We start from the raw sequence: 14451 nt of genomic DNA on the forward strand, positions 1-14451 counted from the left end.
TGAGCGGACCTTAGGGAGAGCCCCCAATCACCTCTCAGAGGCCTGAATCTTGCCAACCTTAATACTAACTCTCAAGATACCGGTAAAATCTTGTTTTCTGGTGCAGAAGAGGGCAAACGGAGGTACGGTATGGTAAAAGGCTAAGAATACAGGGTTAATTCTCTCCCAGTCTTTGGTGTGCATAATAATCACCTGATTTGATCTTTGAAGTGCAGATTCCTGGGTCCCAAATACCAGAGATTTTGAATCAGTACATGTGGTATGGATACTGGGAGTCTATTTGATGAAACTTTCCATGCAAGGGATTTACAGACCAATCTTGAGAAACACATGCTAGATTACTCTGAATAATAAACACAGGAAAGACTATCTTTGGTCTTTGTATTTTATGAACCTAGGAATTTCATAAATGGGAAGGAAAGCTCTATCTATCTGTTTAGTAAGTCACAACCAGACACAATTCAGCCTTCCTCTCCTGCTATTACAAAGCTACATTTCTAGCTCCAGCTGGCAGGCCATGAATGTTTTACTTCAAACCCAGATTTTCCTGTTCTTTTGTGTGGAATGGGTAATGTAGACCATCTTGCACAAGAAAGGATGGAGGTGGTGAGTTTTACTTGGATTTCTGTATGTTTCTGCTTTAATTCTCTTTAAATATATGTTTCCTGTAAATGTTTCACAAAGAGAGAGTGCCAAAGACCCTACGAAACTATTTTGAAAATGAAAAATCTCTTCTTGGCTTAATGTAGCCTGACAGATGGACACCTACCGCTTTCTTTTGGAAGAACTGCACTGAGATTTCTCTCTTTCCCTCTCTTTTATTTTTAAGAGTGATAGAAGGAAGGAGTGATTCACATATGTAATCAGAGTTCTAACCCATCTTTGTTAAAGGAAATAAAAAATCATCAAGGACTCAGTATATCTTCCACATCTAGTCATACACAAGAATGGACTTTAGGATTTGGGCTGGTCCCGGACATCAGATTAAGTTTTCAGGCCAGCATTATGTAGTTATTCTCTCATTTCAATATGATTTGTAGGGGGAGGAGAATACTGTAAAAGGGAAAGCAAGATAAGGACTGGTGGAGGTCATTTAAGAAAATCTAAAAATATGAGATTAGTATCTAATTTCCTTTATCCAAGTTAAAACTGTTAACTTCAAGAAATTGGTTGACTTGTACATACTTAATGTTTTGCATAACATGTGATGATTAATAAGGAACCAAAAAGGACCCAATTAGGGGAATTTTAGGATTCTGTCTATTTATTTGTTCATATATGACTGCTGAAATTCTGCTCATCCTACTATGCTCAGCTCAAGTGACACCACCTATGGGGAAGCCCTCCACTAACCCTTCCAATTTTTTGTGCTTCTCTCCTTGAGGCCTCTGTTCTGGTCAGCATTTTGTGTTAACTTTATTAGAATCTGCATCACAGTCTTCCATTAATGTATTTTGGAATTTCTGTGCTCAACACAGCGCCTGGCATGTAACAGGTTTCTAATTAGCTAAGTTTAGCCTTGTTTATTCTTATATTTATAAGAATTATTTTCTCATTTTTAAAACTGTGTTTCTGTGATTCTTTGAATCTCAAACTGCTATGGTTGGAAGGAATCATTTATAATTTTCCAAAGTATAGATGGGTGTCATATGACTTCTAAAATACATATGTGATTTTTCTAAGTTTCAGTGTCCACATCTGTAAAATGGAGAACTGCTTATATTTAGATAGTTAAGAACATCACTTATTACCTGTGTGATCGTGGTGAATGATCTAAGTTTTTTTGAGCCCTTTTCCTTGTCTTTAAATTTGAGTTATTGTGAAGATTAAGCGTGATACTCCATATCAATTGCACAGAGCAGGGTCTGCTAATGATAAGCACTCAATGATAACTATTATTATTAACAATGAAATGAAATATTGACAATGATTTATATTATAAATGACTTAACAATAAAAGCAAGTAATGGTGTGAGGAAGTGCTATAAAATTGTAATAGGGAAGAACAAATCTGACTCCATATTAGATCTGTTCCTTTAGCTCTAACCTTGTGCCCTGTTTCCTATGTTTGGTCATACTGGTTCTGCATGTTTTGTAAAAAGACTCTTGGCTGTAGCCTGAAATATACAGGATAGCCCATTCTCAAGGCTCTGACCTTTAAGGGTATAACACTTTTCCATTCATATATAGAGAAAAAGTTGCACAGCAGAGAATAACATTTGTCTTGTTGGAGGTTTACCAGGAACACCGTGACCTCACCTAGGTGGAACAAAACATAGCATCCTAGGTAGACCTGCAAGAACAAAGCATTCTGACACCAAGTCTGCAACAACTAACCACATCTCCTCAACCTTTTAGCAAAAAAGGAGCCTGAATTGTGGCTTGGGTAAGATGGTTCTCCAGGACGTACGTCTGCCATCTTCTCAGTCTGCTGACTTTCCAAATAAAGTCATTTTTCCTTGCCCCCAACGGTTTGTCTCCCGATGTATTGGCCTGTCTGCAGTGAGAAGAACAAGAATGGACTCGGTAACAAAGTGATATTAAACGTAAGGTATTGTCCTTAATACTGCTATTATCATTATTATTATTATTAGGACATTGAATAAGAGCCATAGATAAATTGATATTAATAGTAGAATAAGAACTATAGGTTAAACAATGAGTCAATAAGAGAATTCCACAGTTATTCCAATATTTGGATGCATTATTATTAGTAGTATATACTGTTATTATGCACATTAGTGTACTAAGACTAAAACCTGTCCTGCAAGTCGTCCTGTAAGACTTCTCACCCATGGAGGAGAGGGGAAAAAAGGGAAAACACCCACTGGACCCGGATGTAGGCAGAAAACTACGTTTCCCAGCATGCTGCACTCCTACAACACCACTATATATATACTCCATCCGGGTTCTTCGAGATGCTGTTTGGCGACTCGTCGCCATTCCCGGAGCAGCTCGGCCTCGGCTCAGAGGCGAGTGACGGTCGCTGTGTCGGAGACACCTGTCCCCGACACCAAGACAGCCAGCCCTCTCCCCTGCTCCGCGGCGGGAGAGCGTGTCCGGCCGGCCGGCGGGGCTCGCGCACCCTCCCTCGCCTCCCCTTCCCCCGCAGCCTCCGCCCCGCCAGGCCCGGCCCGGACCTCCGAGCCTCGGCCTCCTCCTCCTCTTTCTTGGTCACCGCCGCCGCCGGGCTCAAGAGCCCTGCCTGCCGCTTCTCCTCCCAGTTTGAGAAGCCGAGTAAGGAAACAAGGAAAAATGTCGCCATGAAGGCCGAGAACCGCTGCCGCCGCCGACCCCCGCCGGCCCTGAACGCCATGAGCCTGGGTCCCCGTCGCGCCCGCTCCGCTCCGACCGCCGCCGCCGCCAAGGCCCCCGTTGATGCCGCAGAGCTCCCCCAACGCCGCCGCCACCGCCTCCGACATGGACAAGAACAGCGGCTCCAGCAGCTCCTCCGCCTCTTCGGGCAGCAGCAAAGGGCAGCAGCCGCTCCGCTCCGCCTCGGCGGGGCCGGCCGGCGAGTCTAAACCCAAGAGTGGTAAGGGCTGGCTCCTACGGCGGTGGGCTAGGGGCTACTGCTTCTTACGCTAGGGAGGATCCTCGCTCGGGTGTCTACTGGGTCACCCAGGGACAAGCTCCGCTTTCTACCATTGTTCCTACCTTTCTCTTTTTTCCCATGGCTCCCATTACTTAAAATTAACACTCAGCGAGCACTGTACTGCTCGGTTTACGTAAATCCTTGCGTTAATGCTCGAAACAGCTCAGTGAAGTAGGTGCAGTTCTTACCCCATTTTGCGGATGAGGAAACTGAGGTTCAGAAAAGGTAAGGTTACCCAGACTAGTATGTGCCTCGCAACAGGCCTGAAAACCTGGTTTGTCTGACGCATCAGTGCTCTCTTCTAAAACCACTAAGTCGATCTTCCCTTTAATGTTGAATTAGCATTGAACAGTGTTCAAACTTAAACAGTAGAAGGTGGGGCCCAAAGACTGGTCAAAGTCAAATCTCATATTGAATAACCTGGCCCTAGATCTCCCCAGAAGAAGAGGACTTGTCTTTGAATGGCTTTGTTTAGTGTGCAGTAGTAGTTAAGAGCGCAGGCTTTGCATTCTGTCTTTTTAGATTTGCCAGACCTTGAGTGTCTCAATTTCCTTCTCTGTAAAGGTGAAGATAATGAGAATTAAATAAACTTAGAAAATAAGTGAACTAAGGGCATAGGAAAGTACCTGACACCTGTTACACATCGAATGCACATCATGCCTATTTCCCTGTGTTAGGTTAGGGTAGTTAGTGTGCTTTTATGAAGAAGATTTTGTTGTTTCGGTAGTCATGTCTCAATATTAAGTTACGACCATCGTGATGATAATAGCTACCATTTATTGAGGTCTTATCGTGTGTCAGGAACTGGACTAGGCTTTTACCACTTTTATCAATACTCCAGTCACTAACCTGTCTAACAGGGTGGAGTTCTTCACATCTAAAGAAGGAAAAAACTGAGAGGCCAGGAGTTGAGGAGTTGGTAGAGTCTGGAGTTGAATGTTCTCAATCTTACTTTATATATAGCCTGTGGACTCATCTCTGCTCTTTTTTATTGTGATTGTTTTAGCAGTATTAGGAAAATGTTTTTAGTGGGAGTGGGGATGTGTGGCCCAGGGAAAACATTTGGAGTCCCCAGATGTGGGGCTCCAGATGTTTAAAACCTCTAAGATTAAAACTGTAAGACTGACTTAAAAGCACAAACAGGAAAAACACACAGGCTGACTTGAGTTCAGAGTTTATCTGCTGGACGAAGCAAATTTGTTTATCGGGTGTGTCGAGGACTTCTAGAGCCTGCTTTTGGAACCCAGGTGGAGACCAGCTGTCTTGATAATAAATGAATCCTTTAAATACCTAAGCGAAGATTAGTGTGGACTCTCAGGCCGCATTAGGCAGTGTTATGCAGACTCATTTGGGGGTTTTGCACATGTGTAGCTTTATCACCGATCCCCCAGATAGAGACAGAGGTGTGCCAGTCCTCTTGTCCAGTGTTGGATCTGATTTAGAGGGGTCTGAATATTTTTCATGTAGTTGATCAATAACTTTGTTTTTGCGTTCTAGTCCTAGATGTTAGATTCTGGTTCTCCAACTCTGTGAACTCTCAACTAATTATTCTGGGGCTCTGGTTTAAGCCACTAACATACAATCATGAGTCAATTGGAATACGTGCCTTAAGTTGATTTATTCCTTAGTGAGGCTGTAGGTAAAAGTTTGCAACAACCCAAACAAGATAAAACAACAGCAAAACTGAAGTATTTGAGGCATTTTACTTGTATTGTCCCTGACTGTGAATAAGTTGATTAGTGGAACCAGCTCTCATTACCCACCAGGATATAGAATTCTAAGCAAATATTTGTCAGTGTTTATGTTTCAGTCAGACTTGGATAGAGTAAATATTCTTGGGTTCATTCTGACTAAAAGTGATTTCTGTTTTTGTTTAACAGTTAAGATACATAAAATACTCTTAAAACACTGTTCACCTTAATTGAAAACTGAGGAAGAACTAAAAACTCATGTAAAGGACTTTTTTGTTGGGTTTTAGGAAATACACAAGTGTGCCGTCTGTAGGATTAGTTTCTGTTTAGTGTGTTTGTAAGAGAGCTTGGCCATGTTTGCCACTACTAGTGCCTACTTTTCTGGCTACTGCTATGTATATTCCCTTAGCAAAAAGGAAGGATAGGTCTGTAGCTAAGAGTTCTTCACTGTTTGCATTTAGGAACAAATTCAAAGACAGAGTAAGTCGAGATTAAAAATGGCTTAGGAAATTGGATATTGGCTTAATTTTTAAGGTTGAACTGTGCTGCCTTAAGAACATGACATCTTAAAAAAAAAAAAGACAGCTAAGACCAGTGCTACCACAGCAGATGTCATCCATGGCGTCTTCTACAGTGTCTTCTACTTCTGGATGGTCGCTCTAGTAAAAAGTAGATTCAAATTTGGTGTAATTCCATAAGAAAGTTTTCTGTAGGATTTCAAAAGCCGACTCGACGCTTGATGTACTTGATTCAACTGACAGTTGTTGACAGGCCCTCTTGAGTTTAGGAGTACTGAGTTGAAGGAAGAACAAGAAGAGTAAGGTGAAAAGACATGACTTGTCTTTTTGTTATCAAAATAATGAGAGCAGGAGTTTTTCAGTTTTTAAATATTTAATTTCCCTTTTTCCACTCTCCTTTCCCTACCTCACATGATAAAAAGAAAGCCTTTGGTTTCTATCCTCTAAACTATGCGTGTAATAAATGGTCATTAGCGTCCTAGTTACATGATTAATGTACTTGAGCCTTTGTTCCTGTGGCTGGCTTAGGTTCGCCCTTGCGCACAGGAAATAAGTAAATTTGGCTTCTGGGATTTACTTGATCTTTCCGGTCAGATTGGCATACCACAGTTTCTTTGCCTTGGCTAATTGCTTCTAACATTCACATAATGCTCCTTTTCTTGGATCTTTTCCTACGGCTTTGTTCCAGTAGGGCTAAGATTCAGTTGTAAGAACATTCAACAGTGGATATCCCAGGAATGTAGCCCAGAGGAGAGAGGTGGGTTAGGGTTTGGGGAAAGTTTAAGAAAGAGCAAAGAAATTAAAAAGAGGCAAGAGAGAGGCCAGATTGTTTACGGGCAAACAATGGACCCTGGCCTGAAACCAGGCTCTTGCCTCATCCCCCAGAGTGGGGGATGGTACTGCCATGGAGGTTACGGGAAGGTCGGGTATTATGAAGCGGTTATTTTGAGGTTGCTGGTATGAAGCACTGTCCTGACACTCTTCCTCTTATTTCGGTACCAGAAGCTGGGTTGCTAGTGGTAATCCGCCTTGAAGAAAGCCTTTGAGTTGTAAACAGACCTGGAGGTTTTGATGGCCTTGAAAACTGAAGTGACTTGAAGCCATCAATAAAAATTACTTAGAGAAGTTATAAGAATTTCCAGGCTTGTTGGCTGGAGTCCTTGGTTTCTGTGGTTTTGTTGGAAGTCTAATAGGTCCTTTTGATAGGAATTTTAGGTCTGTTAATAATATGCTTTCAAATAATAACGGCAGCTATGTGCCAGCCACAGTGATAGGCATTTTACAGTTTTCTTTTAATCCTCATGATCCTGGTGGAGGAGGGCAGGATTAGCCCTATTTTGTAGTCAAGAATACCACGGCTTAGTTAGAATGATTTGTCCCAGTGAATTCCTAATAAGTCCTAGGCAATATTCATAAATACACCTTTGCATAAATTCACTTAGCAAGCAGGTAACTTACTGGCACATGCATCATTCCTGATACCATCTCTCTCCCTTTCATTCAGAATTACTAATTTCAGCTGGATTCAGTTTGTTGTCAGTTGATTCTGTAGTAAGGCCATATATTACCCCCCTGGAGGTGCTTGTCAGCCACTCTGGATGATGGGTAAGCAACTTGCTTGTGACTACAGCATGAATCAGCAGCAGAAACTTCCTGGCTGGTATTCTGACCTCTAGGCTGTGCCACCTGTTACAACTATAGCTAGAAATGTTGATGATGCCAAATAATTTAACTGAAAAATTTACGGCCTGTGACTTGGTAATTAGGGGGAAGAGACTGAGCTATGCCGTTATTTGGTAGAGACCTTTCTCAGGGAAATATGAAACAACTGAGACACACTGGATTAAGTTTTCAAGTCTTGTTGACTCTAGGATCCTGAGTTCTGGCTTTGAGCCATTTAACTAATGGTCCATTTTGGAATGTGTCTTGACAGAAGTTCTTGGCAGTTGTTCTCAGCTCTGGCTGTGTGTCACAGTCTTCTGAGGACTTTTTTTAAAAAATCAGGATGTGAGGGCTCTTCCCTAGCAATTCTTTCTGATTTTTTAGGTCTAAGTTGGACCTTGGCATCCGTAGTTTTAAAAGTCTCTGCAAATGATTCTCTTGTGCAGCCAGGATTGAGAACAACTATTTGGAAATTTAAAACTTTCAACAGAGAGTATGTTTCTCCTAGGAAGTTAGTTTGACTTTTTTGTCTGTTTTCCAAAATCTAAAGCAGATCACCTCACACTATGTCCTATCAGAGAAAAGAGGACAAATTCTACCCCAAGTTATTCACGTATATATCCTGGCAAGTTACCTATAAGACATCTCAGAAACAGCACTCTGAGTTTTATCTCCGGGTCCCAGACCTGACGGACCTTCAGTTTTCAGCTGTGTGTTGCCTGGGTCTAGAGATAAGAGCCAGCCTCTCACTTTCGGTGTCTGATTTTATGTCTGTAGGTAAGTGGAAGACAAGATATGAGGGAGTTGATTTTAGCAGCGAAAATCATGAATCCTCATGTGGTTAGTGGTTGTAATGTTTCAGAAGTGAGCACTTCACTGTCAGAGCAGTTCTGTAAGCATTATGAAACTGTTTCCTTGCCAGTGTGGTAATAAGTGAAGAAATGAAAACAGCCCTCTGCTGAGTGTTGGCTTACTTTGTTGAGCCCTTTTTAAGTGTAGACTCTGACTTTACCTAAATCTGTGCAATCTTAATCTGTTAGGGCTTGAAAGCAGCAGGGTCAGTGCAGGATCATCTGAAATAGTGAAATAGTCTTGGATAATGAGGTTTGGGGAATATGTGTTTTCTGGCCATGCTTATCCTCTTCATGAAACTGCATTTATTTTCATGGTAAAGTTAGCTGGGGTTCTCTATCCCTCTGAATTTTCTGCTCATTTGAAATCTTATTATTAACGAATTCCACAGATTGAGGGCAAGGCAAAATTTGTATGAGAGCTGAAGCCTCACTTACCAGTTGTTACCACTGATGCCATGTTTGACAGTAACTGTTGCTAACTGAAGTAGTAGGTAAAAGTCTAGTTCTTAAAATCTAACTGCAGATTAAACTCTGGTCACTGTTCCTCACTGGGATTTAAAGGAAACTGGCAGTGTTTCTTTGACCATCTGCTCTCTGTTTACAGTGCTGCCATCTCACATGACTAATAGCTTGACTCCCAGGTTGTAGTTTGGTCAGGTTTGGAGAGGGTGGCATACCTCTTATTTATCCCATGTAGTTGGCAAGCTGAGTGTGAGATGGTTGCTTTCAAACTTTGGACTCTGGTTTCTCAGCTAACATTCCTTTGTCTCTGAAGATATGCTTCACTTTGGATTTATTTGCTGTGCTGTAAAATTAGCTGGTTATTACTTGTCTAGAAATAATTTCTTCTAGGTACTTACAGTTTTTTAATTATCCAAATAATTAATACATAGAACGGTAATCAGTCAGAATCTTAGAGGGTGAGACCTGAGCGCAAGACTCCCTTGAAAACCCATCTCACTGATTCCTACAAACTGGCAGGATTGAGAACCACTGTATTAGGTAAAAGTGAATACCTTCAATTCCTAAAGTTAACTGTCATTAACAGCCTTCTTTGTTGCCTTTCCAGACATGTTTTTTATCAATTATATATTTTTAAGATAAACAGGCTTAAGCTATCTTGGGGTGGGGAGGAGGTTTGTAGTTTTTGAGGCTCGCTCATGCTGCAGTCTTCTTAACTTTGTAAACCACCACCTCCTTTAAGTTTGAGGATAAGCCTAATGAATTACTTCATTAAGTGTCCCCCAACTTCACTTCTCTCTGGTATTGCTTTTAAAGTCATTAAATTAGTATACAGACTTGATTTGGTCAGGTTTCTATGTTGAAATAAGGCTGGATGGAGTGAGTGAAGGGACAAGAAAGAGAGATTAGTCTGTTTTTGTCCAAAGGCTAATTTGGAGACCTCTTGCATCCTTAGTTATTTCCTTGGTTTTATTTTGCACCGTCCCCCTCCTTTTTTTGAAGCTGGTAAACTCTGGCACATCTTAAATGTGTCTGGTCAGGGTTCTTTGTTCAATTTGGAACGAAGTAATCTATGCACTTCAGCTCCTCAGTAGAAAAAATGGGGCGAAGAATACAAACAAGCTGTTTACACAAACTACAAATGGTCAGTGGACGGAAAAAATGTTTGCTGCTAGTCATCAGAGAAATTCAAATGTAAAACAAACTATTTTGACCCTTCAATTTAACAAAGTTTTTTCAACTCAGTATTATAAACAATGTAGTGAACTAGACAGTTCTCTCTTAGAGTGTTTTTAGAATATGAATAAATTGGTATAATGGTGCTGAAAAGCAACTCAGGATGTGTAAAAGGCCTTGTGGTCATACTTGATCTCTTAATTCCCCTTTGAGAATGACATAATTGTACACACAGACCTCTGTATGAAGAGGTTCCCAGTATTACTATATTAAATTAATAAAAGATTAGAAGCCACCTAAATGTACAGCAATAGGGAATTGGTTATGTCATGCTGTAAGCAAATGGACAACAGTGTGGCCAGTAATCATGCTTTTGAAGCCTAGGGTGTATGAAAATGCTCATGGAGTAATAGATGGAAGGTAGTATATTTTGTTTGCCTGTCATTCTGTGGAAGATGTGTGGTGAGTATATAAAATGGACGGTAAAAGGAAATATACACTCCATAGGTTGGTATTCTGTGGGTCCTATTATTCTGGATTCCCAAATTGAATAACTGTTCTTTTAGTTGGAGAAAAAAAGCAAGAAACAGTTTTTAAAAGGATATAACTTACGCTGATATACTGTTAGAGCCCAATTCCTTTTTTTTAATTTATTTTTTAGCTTGACTTAATGTATACTTTTTAATTTCTTTTATATATATTTTTAAAGTATAGTCAGCTTACAGTGTTGTCAGTTTCTGGTATATGGCATAATGCTTCAGTCATACATGAACATATATATATATTTGTTTTCATATTCTTTTCACATAAGTTACTACAGGATATTGAATATAGTTCCCTGTGCTATACAGTATAATCTTGTTGTTTACCCAATTTCTCTTGTTTTATCAATTTCTCAGTTTGACCTCTAGAACATATGTAAATATTGTTTTGCTTTTATGCCTCTTGAATATATATCTGCTGGCACCTAGGCCAAAGCTATTGGAGTATAAAATCTAGCTATGTTGTAATTTAAGGAGAATGTCTTCTGTCCTGCTTCCAGATAAAATACTTTTTCCTAATATAAATAGGCTGTTCCTTTTCTATTACTCTGTCAGAATGGACTTTACAGGAACACTGATTAAGTTCTGTTATAAAGAGAGACATTGTGAACTGAAAGTTTATATGGTCTTGTAGGAGGGACCCTTTAGGCTTCATTAAAACAAAACATCTTACTTTGTCGTGTCTTGCCCAAAGCACTAATGCTCTGGCTCAAACCCAGATTTCTTGGAGGCTGTAGAAGGTCCCATTTGCTCTTGTTTAAACACAGTTTTGTTGAGAGGTGGAGAACTATTGGCCAAATATCACTTCTCTTTTTTGTTTATATAACTTTTATTTATTTTTTAATTGAAGTATAGTCAGTTTACAACGTTGTGTCAATTTCTGGTGTACTGCATAATGTTTCAGTCATACATGTTCATATTATATATATATATATATATATATATATATATATATATATATATATATATATATATATTCCTTTTCATATTCTTTTCATCCAAGTATCATTTCTTAACTAGTTCTTTCATGTTTTTTTCAGATGGAAAGAACTCAAATGGATCCAAGCGTTATAATCGCAAACGTGAACCTTCCTACCCCAAAAATGAAAATTTTATCAACCAGTCCCGTCGCTCCAATTCACAGAAAAGCAAAACTTTTAACAAGATGCCTCCTCAGAGGGGCGGCGGCAGCAGCAAACTCTTTAGCTCTTCTTTTAATGGTGGAAGACGAGATGAGGTAAGACATTTTAGAATGTCCTTTTTAGAACATAAGAAGCATGATTTTTTTCCTTCTACCCCAAGTTTACCAATAGTTGAGGAGAGGGGAGCAAGAGGTAGAAGAATAAATAACCAGAGCAGTCTTGAGTAGTTGAGGATTAGCTAGGTTTGGAACTTTGCCTCCTTTCTTCCCCTGAAGATTATGAAAATTTCCATGGAGGAAGAAGACATCATAATCATGGATTGTGAAAAATGACAGTAAATTCGGGGTGCTTTAATTCTGTGTAGTCCTTTTATTACCATTCTTGATGTATAGGTACCCTTTGGAATATTTAGGTAATCAAATGACATTAATTAGTTAGTGACATTTGCCCTACAGTATCTAGCAAAATGTAAAATGCTATTTATCCTTAGTCCCAGTTACTCTGATTTTGGGGATTTCTTAGATACCCTTCTGTAAGTGAATAAAGGCTTATGCACAAGGGAGTTACGTATAACTGCAGACCTAGGTACTACTGCAGCGTTGTCTGTAGTTGCAAAATTTAGAAAACAACCTAAATGCCATCAACAAGGGGCTGGTTAAATAAATTGTCCTGCTGTTTGAGTGTTCCATCCTATGTAACCAGTATGGAATAAGATTTAATGGAAGAATTCATGGAAGATTCATTCACTCGCCTACTATGCACCAAATACCATTTAGACTTTGGAATACCACATTGGGTGGGGCTTATGTTCTAGTTTGGGGAGACAGTAAAATCATCATGTAATAAATCTGGTGGTAAGTGCTTATTAAAATGTTAAAAAGTGGACTGAGAGTGGTAAAGGAATAGAGAGTAACAGTACAGTTTTAGGAGGTGGCTAAGGAAAGCTGCTCTGAGGAGGTGAAAGCTTCTTTGAGGACTCTGAGTAGAGTCCTGAATGAAGCAAGGGAGCACAGCATACAGTTTTGAGGAAGGGTGTGTAAGCCAGAAGGAGTTACAAGTCCAAGGGACCAGAGGTGGTAATGTTTTTGGTGTGTTTGAGATAAAGCAAGGAGGCTACCATGAGTGGAGGAGAAGTAGGAAATGAAGACAGAGAATAACAGAGAGGGGTCAGATCACATGGGGCCTTGAAGGACTTGGTTTTTGTTCAGAGAGATGGGAAGCTATTGGGTTTAAGAAGAGAAGTAAGGTAATCTGACTTGGAGTTTTAAAGAGGAGAGTGGAAGCAGGGAGACTAGTTAGGTTATTAAGGTATTCCTGGTGAGAGTGATGGAAGCTTTGAAACAGTGATAGTGGTGAGAGGAGGTCAGATTTGGGGAGATATTTCAAGGTAGAACCAACAGGATTTTTTTTTTCCCAACAGGATTTTTAAATAGATTAGATATGGGGTCTAAGCAGAAAAATGAATGACATGTTTTTGGCAGGAGCCGAGATCAGGTACCATTTGCTGAAATGGAGAGGACTTCAGGAGGAGTACAGGGTTTGGGGGTGGGGAGGGAAGGGGTCTATGGAGACAAAGGCCTTCATTTGGAAATGTTATATTTGTGTTGAGATGCCTGTTAGATCTCTAAGTAGAGATAGGCTGTTAACTGAGTCTGGAGTTCAAGGAGGAGACCCAGGCTAGAGAGCTGTCCAGGTACACTTAGTGTCTGCAGCTATGGAGCTAAGTGAGATGATTAAGGAGTCAGTGTTGCAAAAAGAGACTAGATTGAAGGACTGAGCTGTGAATCGGGGTGATAAGGAACCAGCAGAAAGGGAGGAAGAGAACTGAAAGCCATTTGGAGAAAGTGATCAGTTTTGTCCTGTACTGCTGATAGGCTGAGTAAGATTAGGATGGAAAGTTGACCATTAGATCTGAAAATGTGAACGTAGGTTAGATTGTTGGCCTTGAGCTGCTTTGATGGAGTGGTGAGGACAAAAACTTGATGGGCATAGATTTGTAGAGAATGGGAGGATGGGGAGAAGAAACAGCAAGTTCAGATAGTTACTTTCTAGTGGTTTTGCTCTATAGGGGAGCAGAGAGGTGAGGCAATAGCTTGAGGGGAATGTGAGGTCAAGAGAGATTTTAAGGATAGAGAAATTGCAGCATACCTCTGCTAATGGGATTGTTCTGATGAGAGGGAAAGTGTGATGCAGAGAAAAGGGGGAGAATTGCTGAAAGTGTCCTTGAGTTCTCGAGGAGTTGGCTTAGGAGCTTTGCCAGTTCATCCACGGTAGTAAGAGGAAGGCCGACTACTGGCAGGAGGGTGTAGGAGTTCTTTTCTGATTGTTCTTGCTGGCTCAGTGAAATATAAAAGGTGAGCTGAGAGAGGAGGTTTGGAACCTGCGGACTGGAGGAGTTGTCTGGCTGACTGGGGAATTAATGGAGCACAGAAGTGTAATAGGATTGCAATATGATCACCAGGCAGCATGAGGGTCTGCTTCAGTGAGATGGGTTGGTATGGTGTGGTGTGTCCTTTAGCTGTGTTTAACTGCTCTGATGCTGGTGTGAAATAGGCAGAGAGTGGTTTAATCAGGAGAAAGTTTTGCCAGGTGAGTATAGTCAACAAAGAGAAGGGGGCAGTGGACCACAGAATTAGATCCAAATAAGGAAAGAAAATTTGGGGGGTGTTGGATCACTGGTTTGGAGATCCTAGTGGGGGTGAAAGTTGTTGGGATCAGAACTAATGGGAACAAGCTGGGAAAGGAGTGAGTTGCTGGTAGGGTGCTCACAACTAAGATGGTGGAAGAGGTTGCAGTTGTTACCAGATGG

General features: G+C 40.6%; 1 protein-coding gene across 1 annotated transcript in view; it reads left to right on the plus strand.

Moving 5' to 3' along the window:
* Nucleotides 1–2920: 2920 nt before the first annotated feature.
* The window catches only part of RNF10 (ring finger protein 10), a 29497-nt gene continuing 17966 nt past the window's right edge, over nucleotides 2921–14451 (plus strand). The window contains exons 1-2 of the mRNA XM_006204814.4: nucleotides 2921–3535; nucleotides 11541–11737. Coding sequence (XP_006204876.1) covers nucleotides 3379–3535; nucleotides 11541–11737 — 354 coding nt within the window. The 5' untranslated portion in view covers nucleotides 2921–3378. The remainder of the gene's footprint in view (nucleotides 3536–11540; nucleotides 11738–14451) is intronic.

Source organism: Vicugna pacos, chromosome 32, assembly GCF_048564905.1.
Source record: "Vicugna pacos chromosome 32, VicPac4, whole genome shotgun sequence".
In the NCBI taxonomy this organism is placed as follows: domain Eukaryota; kingdom Metazoa; phylum Chordata; class Mammalia; order Artiodactyla; family Camelidae; genus Vicugna; species Vicugna pacos.